The sequence below is a fragment of the Oncorhynchus tshawytscha genome, unplaced genomic scaffold (genome assembly GCF_018296145.1).
Source record: "Oncorhynchus tshawytscha isolate Ot180627B unplaced genomic scaffold, Otsh_v2.0 Un_contig_7510_pilon_pilon, whole genome shotgun sequence".
Taxonomy (NCBI): domain Eukaryota; kingdom Metazoa; phylum Chordata; class Actinopteri; order Salmoniformes; family Salmonidae; genus Oncorhynchus; species Oncorhynchus tshawytscha.
Window position 1 is genome coordinate 12,501 of NW_024609197.1, and position 11,092 is coordinate 23,592.

At 43.7% G+C, this 11,092-nt stretch overlaps 1 protein-coding gene across 1 annotated transcript in view; it reads right to left on the reverse strand.

The window, feature by feature from the left end:
- Positions 1-10,362, reverse strand: part of armh3 (armadillo like helical domain containing 3) — a gene marked incomplete at its 3' end in the record, with an annotated part of 18,564 nt that extends 8,202 nt beyond the window's left edge. Inside the window, 4 exon segments of the mRNA XM_042314452.1 lie at positions 2,035-2,181; positions 2,715-2,771; positions 7,188-7,297; positions 10,217-10,362. Coding sequence (XP_042170386.1) covers positions 2,035-2,181; positions 2,715-2,771; positions 7,188-7,289 — 306 coding nt within the window.
- Positions 10,363-11,092: the final 730 nt, after the last annotated feature.

The window sequence follows — 11,092 nt, forward strand, 5'->3', positions numbered from 1 at the left end:
ATACATCCTGTCTATAGCCTCGTCAGTACCATAACAGGTCCCTGTACAGATCAATACATTCTGACTCGTCAGCACCATAACAGATCAATACATCCTGTCTATAGCCTCGTCAGTACCATAACAGATCAATACATCCTGTCTATAGCCCCGCCAGCACCATAGCAGATCAATACATCCTGTCTATAGCCGCATCAGTACCATAACAGATCAATACATCCTGTCTATAGCCTCGTCAGCACCATAACAGATCAATACATCCTGTCTATAGCCCGTCAGCACCATAACAGATCAATACATCCTGTCTATAGCCCCGTCAGTACCATAACAGATCAATACATCCTGTCTATAGCCTCATCAGTACCATAACAGATCAATACATCCTGTCTATAGCCCCGTCAGTACCATAACAGATCAATACATCCTGTCTATAGCCTCGTCAGTACCATAACAGATCAATACATCCTGTCTATAGCCCCGTCAGTACCATAACAGATCAATACATCCTGTCTATAGCCTCGTCAGCACCATAACAGATCAATACATCCTGTCTATAGCCCCGTCAGCACCATAACAGATCCCTGTACAGATCAATACATCCTGTCTATAGCCTCATCAGCACCATAACAGATCAATACATCCTGTCTATAGCCTCGTCAGTACCATAACAGATCAATACATCCTGTCTATAGCCGCGTCAGCACCATAACAGATCAATACATCCTGTCTATAGCCTCGTCAGTACCATAACAGATCAATACATCCTGTCTATAGCCACGTCAGCACCATAACAGATCAATACATCATGTCTATAGCCCCGTCAGCACCATAACAGGTCCCTGTACAGATCAATACCTTCTGCCTCGTCAGCACCATAACAGATCAATACATCCTGTCTATAGCCCCGTCAGCACCATAACAGATCAATACATCCTGTCTATAGCCCCGTCAGTACCATAACAGATCAATACATCCTGTCTATAGCCCCGTCAGTACCATAACAGATCAATACATCCCGTCTATAGCCTCGTCAGCACCATAACAGATCAATACATCCTGTCTATAGCCCCGTCAGCACCATAACAGATCCCTGTACAGATCAATACATCCTGTCTATAGCCTCATCAGCACCATAACAGATCAATACATCCTGTCTATAGCCTCGTCAGTACCATAACAGATCAATACATCCTGTCTATAGCCGCGTCAGCACCATAACAGATCAATACATCCTGTCTATAGCCTCGTCAGCACCATAACAGATCAATACATCCTGTCTATAGCTCCGCCAGCACCATAACAGATCAATACATCCTGTCTATAGCCCCGTCAGCACCATAACAGGTCCCTGTACAGATCAATACCTTCTGCCTCGTCAGCACCATAACAGATCAATACATCCTGTCTATAGCCATGTCAGCACCATAACAGATCAATACATCCTGTCTATAGCCACGTCAGCACCATAACAGATCAATACATCCTGTCTATAGCCACGTCAGCACCATAACAGGTCTGTAGAGCAGTGTTCTTCACCCCTGGTCCTGGGAAACCACAGGATGTGCAAGGTTTTGTTCCACCTCAGTCCACACACCTGATGCAACTTACACTGAATGTACAAAACATTAGGAACACCTGCTCTTTCCATGACAGACTGACCAGGTGAATCCAGGTGAAAGCTATAATCCCTAAAATCCCGATTTTGGTCCTCTGTCAGGGTCTGAACACAATAGTGGAACACCCCCCCCCCCCACCCCCCCCCCACACACACACACACCTCCCCCCCCCACACACACACCTCCCCCCCACACACACACACACCTCCCCCCCACACACACACCTCCCCCCCCACACACACACACACCTCCCCCCACACACACACACACCCCCCACACACACACCTCCCCCCCCCCACACACACACACACCTCCCCACACACACACACACACCACACACCCCCCCACACACACACCTCCCCCCCCACACACACACCTCCCCCCCACACACACACCTTCCCCCCCACACACTCCCACTGACCTGCAGGGCGTTGACCACTTTGATCTGGTGCTCCTCTGTCAGGGCCTGAACACAGTGGTGGAACAGACTGTTGATGTTGTCTTTAATCTTCATCACCTCATCTCCATCCAGAGACTCCAGCTTGGCCTCCAGGTACTCCAGATTCACCTGGGGGAGGGGGGGTACAGAGGGGGAGAGAGAGTAGAGTAAGGGTGGGTGGAAAAGGGAGGGTTGAGCAAGAGGGGGAAGGAAGAGGGAGAGAGTGGGGGAAGAGGGAGGGTTGGTAGAGAGAGGGGAGGGGAAAGATGTTTGGGAGAGAGGGGGAGGGTTGAGTGAGAAAGGGGAGGGGGAGGAAGAGGGAGAGAGTGGGGGAAGAGGGAGGGTTGGTAGAGAGAGGGGGAAGATGGTTGAGAGAGAGAGGGGGGAGAGGGTTGGGTGAGAAAGGGGAGGGGGTGGAGGGAGGGTTGGGAGGTCACAGAAAGAAGGAGGGTGGGGAACGGGAGAGAGAGAAGGGGGGTGCATCGAGGTTATAGTTAGACAGCAATTCCCTTTTTAGAACGCAAAGGACAGCTAAAAGTTTTATAAACAAATGCAAATGGGTTATTTTGTTAACAAATGTAATGTAAACAGGTCATTCTGTTAACAAATGTAATGTAAACAGGTCCTTTTGTAAACACATGTAAACAGCTGTTCTCTCTTACCTTCATGAGGAAGAGTTCATCCCAGAAACGGGAGTTGTTCTTGGCTGGATCCTCTTTCTGGAGAGAGAGGAGACAGAGAGTCGCTCCATGTCATCTCAGCCATGACACCCACCATCTCAGCCATGACACCCACCATCTCAGCCATGACTCCCACCATCTCAGCCATGACACCCACCATCTCAGCCATGACTCCCACCATCTCAGCCACGACGCCCACCATCTCAGCCATGACTCCCACCATCTCAGCCATGACACCCACCATCTCAGCCACGACACCCACCATCTCAGCCACGACACCCACCATCTCAGCCACGACACCCACCATCTCAGCCATGACGCCCACCATCTGCCATGACATCTAGCCATGACACCCACCATCTCTGCCATGACGCCCACCATCTCAGCCATGACGCCCACCATCTCAGCCATGACGCCCACCATCTCAGCCATGACGCCCACCATCTCAGCCATGACGCCCACCATCTCAGCCATGACGCCCACCATCTCAGCCATGACGCCCACCATCTCAGCCATGACGCCCACCATCTCAGCCATGACGCCCACCATCTCAGCCATGACGCCCATCATCTCAGCCATGACGCCCACCATCTCAGCCATGACGCCCACCATCTCAGCCATGACGCCCACCATCTCAGCCATGACGCCCACCATCTCAGCCATGACACCCACCACCTCAGCCATGACACCCACCATCTCAGCCATGACGCCACCATCTCAGCCATGACGCCCACCATCTCAGCCATGACACCCACCATCTCAGCCACGACACCCACCATCTCAGCCACGATACCCACCATCTCAGCCACGACACCCACCATCTCAGCCATGAGCCATGACACCCACCATCTCAGCCATGACCATCTCAGCCATGACACCCACCATCTCAGCCATGACGCCCACCATCTCAGCCATGACGCCCACCATCTCAGCCATGACGCCCACCATCTCAGCCATGACGCCCACCATCTCAGCCATGACGCCCACCATCTCAGCCATGACGCCCACCATCTCAGCCATGACGCCCACCATCTGCCATGACGCCCACCATCAGCCATGACGCCCACCATCTCAGCCATGACACCCACCATCTCAGCCATGACGCCCACCATCTCAGCCATGACGCCCACCATCTCAGCCATGACGCCACCATCTCAGCCATGACGCCCACCATCTCAGCTCAGCCATGACGCCCACCATCTCAGCCATGACGCCCACCATCTCAGCCATGACGCCCACCATCTCAGCCATGACGCCCACCATCTCAGCCATGACACCCACCATCTCAGCCATGACACCCACCATCTCAGCCATGACGCCCACCATCTCAGCCATGACACCCACCATCTCAGCCATGACACCCATCATCTCAGCTTGTTCTGAAATGGTTGGAAGCCAGTCCTCCATGAAAGCAAATCAGTTTCTCCTTCTTTTACACTTAGTCTGTGTCCAGGAAACAGCCCCTTTGTGTGTGGTTTATTCCCTTCAGAAAAGGTCTGTCTTAGTTACTGCTAGAACATTCCTGGTGAACAAGCACACCATGAGGCTCCAGCAGATCTAATGGTCTCAATGTTATGGTCTCTAATGGTCTCAATGTTATGGTCTCTAATGGTCTCTATGTTATGGTCTCTAATGGTCTTCAATGTTATGGTCTCTAATGGTCTTCAATGTTATGGTCTCTAATGGTCTCAATGTTATGGTCTCTAATGGTCTCTATGTTATGGTCTCTAATGGTCTTCAATGTTATGGTCTCTAATGGTCTTCAATGTTATGGTCTCTAATGGTCTTCAATGTTATGGTCTCTAATGGTCTCAATGTTATGGTCTCTAATGGTCTTCAATGTTATGGTCTCTAATGGTCTTCAATGTTATGGTCTCTAATGGTCTCTATGTTATGGTCTCTAATGGTCTCTATGTTATGGTCTCTAATGGTCTTCAATGTTATGGTCTCTAATGGTCTTCAATGTTATGGTCTCTAATGGTCTCTATGTTATGGTCTCTAATGGTCTCTATGTTATGGTCTCTAATGGTATTCAATGTTATGGTCTCTAATGGTCTCTATGTTATGGTCTCTAATGGTCTCTATGTTATGGTCTCTATGTTATGGTCTCTAATGGTCTCTATGTTATGGTCTCTAATGGTCTCAATGTTATGGTCTCTAATGGTCTCAATGTTATGGTCTCTAATGGTCTCAATGTTATGGTCTCTAATGGTCTCAATGTTATGGTCTCTAATGGTCTCAATGTTATGGTCTCTAATGGTCTCTATGTTATGGTCTCTAATGGTCTCTATGTTATGGTCTCTAATGGTCTTCAATGTTATGGTCTCTAATGGTCTTCAATGTTATGGTCTCTAATGGTCTCAATGTTATGGTCTCTAATGGTCTCTATGTTATGGTCTCTAATGGTCTCTATGTTATGGTCTCTAATGGTCTCAATGTTATGGTCTCTAATGGTCTCTATGTTATGGTCTCTAATGGTCTCTATGTTATGGTCTCTAATGTTCTTCAATGTTATGGTCTCTAATGGTCTTCAATGTTATGGTCTCTAATGGTCTCTATGTTATGGTCTCTAATGGTCTCTATGTTATGGTCTCTAATGGTATTCAATGTTATGGTCTCTAATGGTCTCTATGTTATGGTCTCTAATGGTCTCTATGTTATGGTCTCTATGTTATGGTCTCTAATGGTCATTATGTTATGGTCTCTAATGGTCTCTAATGGTCTCTAATGGTCTCAATGTTATGGTCTCTAATGGTCTCAATGTTATGGTCTCTAATGGTCTCAATGTTATGGTCTCTAATGGTCTCAATGTTATGGTCTCTAATGGTCTCAATGTTATGGTCTCTAATGGTCTCAATGTTATGGTCTCTAATGGTCTTCAATGTTATGGTCTCTAATGGTCTTCAATGTTATGGTCTCTAATGGTCTCAATGTTATGGTCTCTAATGGTCTCTATGTTATGGTCTCTAATGGTCTCTATGTTATGGTCTCTAATGGTCTCAATGTTATGGTCTCTAATGGTCTCAATGTTATGGTCTCTAATGGTCTCTATGTTATGGTCTCTAATGGTCTCTATGTTATGGTCTCTAATGGTCTTCAATGGTAAAAGTCCCAAACACACACTGTATAGTGTTATGTAATGGTATTGGGTTTAATGGTAAATGCCCCTCATCACAACACATATAGACATGTTTCCATATCATTTTATTGAAAAACATGCAATTACTTATTTTCTTAGGGTTGTCTCAACATTTTAGTCCGTAGCTCATTTCTCCATCAAAGTTTTGGGCTTGTAGGACAAGTCTTCATATGAGAATCTCAGAGAGTGGCCACTTATTGGACTATTCAAGGAGAGTTGGGTTGAAGCAATAGGCTGCTAATTTTATTTAACTAGGCAAGTCAGTTAAGAACTTGGGACAAACTGAATTGCTTTCATGGAGGACTGGCTTGAATTGTGAGGGTGACCACACAATTTATTTCCATAATGAGCCAAATATAACGTTTTTTTTACCCAAAGATGAAAAAAAAAACACAAGAGACCAGCAAAATTGATAAACTTGTGCTGCGGTATAGTAACAACAGCGACATCTTGTGGTAAAATCATGGTACTGTCACACTACTTAATTGTAAATAATGCAAGCGACTTCAATTACTAATATCTCTGAACAGGGGAAAAAAGAACATCACCAGATTCACAGGGAATACATGACATAATATGGAGAAGCAATACTCCAAGCCACAGTTTCATACTATTTGTCAAACATAGACAACTGATACTGTATACTGGTTGTTGGGGTGGGATTGGCATGGGGGGGTCCATGGGTGGCATTTGACAATTTTGGGGGGGATTCATTATGTCTTACTCATTGGTAGGAAGAAGTGTGGTCCAAATCAGATGTTGGGTACTATATTTATTGAATATTATCTGAATATTATCAATGAAAATGGCCAATTTGGGTGCAATCAATTATCTTAATTTCTTAGAGATAAAATTAGATTTCAACAAAATAATGTTTCAGGAATGATAATCGTATCCGTTACTAAGTACAGAAAATGATTTCAGGACGATCTGAGATGGTGGGTATTGAAATTCTCTTTCTTGTGCTTTTTGAGGTGAAAGGAACTATGAGAGCAAGTCCACCAACCTAATTGCTGTTCCTGTCTGTCTGTCCCGACCCTCACTCTTTCTTCCCCTTTAACACTCTTTCTTCCCCTATGCTCTTACTCTTTCACTTGACCATATCCCTTTAGCTCTGCACAAACCTCCCTCTCTGTCTCATCTTTATCCATCATTTCCTCTTCTCTACCTCCCTCTCGCTCTCTCTCCCCCACTCGTCTCATCTTTATCCATCATTTCCTCTTCTCTCCCTCCCTCTCTCTCTCTCTTCTCTCCCTCCCTCTCTCTCTCTCTCTCTCTATCCATCCCTCTTCTCTCCCTCCATCCCTCCATCTTACCGCAAAGATCTCATCATACATCAGCACCACTTTCTCCTTCAGGGGTTTCTTAGAGGAGGACGTCCTTCTCAGAAGCCCCGCCTTCTTCTCCAGCTGAGACATGGCTGGGTCTGGAGACACACACAAATAAGTAAGCATAGATATGTAAACACAGCAGACGCAAATAGGCATGTAGCTAGTATCACACAGGAAAAACTAAAAAGGACAGACAATACTACATACACTAGAGGTCGACCGATGAATCGGAATGGCCGATTAATTAGGGCCGATTTCAAGTTTTCATAACAATCGGAAATCGGTATTTTTGGGCGCCTATTTCCGATTATTATTATTTCTTTTTTAAATACCTTTATTTAATTAGGCAAGTCAATTATGAACACATTCTTATTTTCAATGACGGCCTAGGAACTGTGGGTTAACTGCCTTGTTCAGGGGCAGAACGACAGATTTTCACCTTGTCAGCTCAGGGGATCCAATCTTGCAACCGCACAGTTAACTAGTCCAATGCTCTAACCATTGCACTCCACGAGTAGCCTGCCTGTTACGCGAATACAGTAGATGCCAAGGTAAATTAATAGCTAGCATTAAACTTATCTTATAAAAAACAATCAATCATAATCACTAGTTATAACTACTAATCCAGTTTAGCAGGCAATATTAACCAGGTGAAATTGTGTCATTTCTCTTGCGTTCATTGCACGCAGAGTTAGGGTATATGCAACAGTTTGGGCCGCCTGGCTCATTGCGAACTAATTTGCCAGAATTTTACGTAATTATGACATACATTGAAGGTTGTGCAATGTAACAAGAATATTTAGACTTAGGGATGTCACCCTTTAGATAAAATACCGAACGGTTCCATATTTCACTGAAATAATAAACGTTTTGTTTTCGAAATGATCGTTTCCGGATTCGATCATATTAATGACCAAAGGCTCATATTTCTGTGTGTTATTATGTAATTAAGTGTGTTATTATGTGTGTTATTATGTAATTATAATGTAATTATATAATTAAGTCTGATTTGATAGAGCAGTCTGACTGAGCAGCAGCAGGCCCGTAATCATTCATTCAAACAGCACTTTCATGCGTTTTGCCAGCAGCTCTTCCCAAGCACAGCGCTGTTTATGACTTCAAGCCTATCAGCCTAATGGCTGGTGTAACTGATGTGAAATGGCTAGCTAGTTGGCTGGGTGTGCGCTAATACTGTTTCAAACATCACTCGCTTTTAGATTTGGTGTAGTTATTCCCCTTGCGCTGCAAGGGCCGCGGCTTTTGTGGTGCGATGGGTAACGATGCTTCGAGGGTGGCTGTTGTCGATGTGTTCCTGGTTCGAGCCCAGGTAGGGGCGAGGAGGGGGACGGAAGCTATACTGTTACACTGGCAATACTATAGTGCCTATAAGAACATTCAATAGTCAAAGGTATATGAAATACAAATGGTATAGAGAGAAATAGTCCTATAAATACTATATTAACTACAACCTAAAACCTCTTACCTTGGAATATTGAAGTCTCATGTTAAAAGGAACCACCAACTTTCATATGTTCTCATGTTCTGAGCAAGGAACTTAAACGTTAGCTTTTTTACACGGCACATATTTTACATGGCACACATTACTTTCTTCTCCAACACTTCGTTTTTGCATTATTTAAACCAAATTGAAAATGTTTCATTATTTATTTGAAGCTAAATTGATTTTATTCATGTTTTATATTAAGTTAAAATAAGTGTTAATTCAATATTGTTGTAATTGTCATTATTACAAATTTTAAAAAATTGTCTGATTAATCGGTATCGGCTTTTTTGGTCCTCCAATAATCGGTATCAGCATTGAAAAACCATAATCGGTCGACCTCTAACATACACACACCACCAGGCATTCCACACTGGCTTGGACCCTCATTCTACAGTGTTAGTGTAGGAGGTGCTTCTATTGTCAAGAAGAACCCTCAGTTCTGGTCGAGTTTTAACACAGGGTTAGAAAACTCACTTATTACCCATTTATATACTGTATATGATTAGTCATCAATGTATGTTTACAAAATACATTCATATTCCCAGCTATGGCAATCAACAAAAAGTGAACTAGGCCTAAATCAAGTATCCTAAACTGTCAACAAAGCTTTCTTAGCCACATGTGTTCACGCAGTCATTCCCAAGAAGTGACGTGATAATGCGTGCTTCTACACCTGCATTGCTTTCTGTTTGGGGTTTCAGGCTGTGTTTCTGTACAGCACTTTGAGATATCAGCTGATGTACGAAGGGCTATATAAATACATTTGATTTGATACTACAAAAGGCTACTAGAATAGAAACAATGAATGCAACACAAGCTAACGTTAGCTAGTTAATCGTGATTCATATCCTTATCTGACTGTATCCTGATTGTTCTCTTTGCGCAACAGGACACTACAAAGTGGGCCTGTATATGCATTGATTGGGCAACTGCTGTACTGTAGAGGAATGTTAGTTAGCTGTCGACTACATTTCCAATGGAATACATAGCTGGCTAGTGTTAGCATGATATCTCAGTTTCATGCAATATATCCCCATAAAACATATGATACCTAAGAACAGTTCAATGCAGACAACAGTCAAACCATAGATAATTGTTTACAAATGACTAGCAGTGGTTAGCCGAGTTGGTAGCTAGCTACAGCTAACTAACATGCTAACTAGCTAGCGAACGTTAACTAGCTATGTAGCCAACCTACGTTGTTTCCAGTCACCGAAAAGTTCATATTCAAAAGTCAAACAACTCTTTATTTAGTGCAAGGCAACTCAGTTACTAACATGCAACTCAAACATCGGCCACTCTAGTGCTGGCAAATGTTAGTGTTAATGACAACAAGCTGTTAGCTACTCGTCATGCATAGCTACATTGTGTGTCTATAGTACCTAGCTATAGCTAACTAGCTATTTTCTTACAATGTCTGCTTCCTTGTCGATGTACAACCTAACAGCGTTTGAGGACAGGTAGCAAGATGTATATGTTGTCATACATTATTCATCAAACCCCTTCTTACCTCAATCAAACGATTATTTATATGAATCCATACCGTTCGCTCAGAAAACTACAGATACCAATGTTAGCCTGCTAGCTAGCTAGCTGTGATTGAGACTTCCTTCGCCTGTCTGGAGACTGCATGGTCCTAGCGCCTGTGCCGTCACTGGTCGTCGTGTATCGAAGATACTGTAGCGAGCTATCACTGATTTACAATCCACTCAATCTTCTGCATACAGTAGTACGTTCAATTCACTACTAGGAGGACAAGAATATAAATATATTGGAAATAAGTGTATTTGTCATTCTATCATGTGTTTGTACTTTCCTCTGGGATTATTTGTACTGTAAAAATCATATATACATTAAATAAACTAGATAGATTTAATTTTTGGCCAAAAGTTAATCTAGCTACATTCATATATCTTTTCACATATTTTCATTTGTCCAAACTGTCCATTACTGGTGCTCATGAACGGTTATAAACAGTGTTCATTGAACATATCAAGAGTATTTCAAGGGCAGTTTTTTCCATTTTCATAACATTACAAATATCGGAAACGTTTTGTCCAAAAATGATTCAGAAAAGCTCATCCATGCTTTTGTCACTTCTAGATTAGTCGACTGCAATGCTCTACTTTCCGGCTACCCGGCTAAAGCACTAAATAAACTTCAGTTAGTGCTAAACTCGGCTGCTAGAATCCTGACTAGAACCCAACAATGTGATCATATATACTCCATATTACTCCTCTCTACACTGGCATCCTATTAAAGCTAGGGCTGATTTCAAGGTTTCCCTGCTAACCTACAAAGCATTACACAGACTTGCTCCTACCTTTCTCTCCAATTTAGTCCTGCCGTACATACCTCACGTACGCTACGGTCACAAGACACAGGC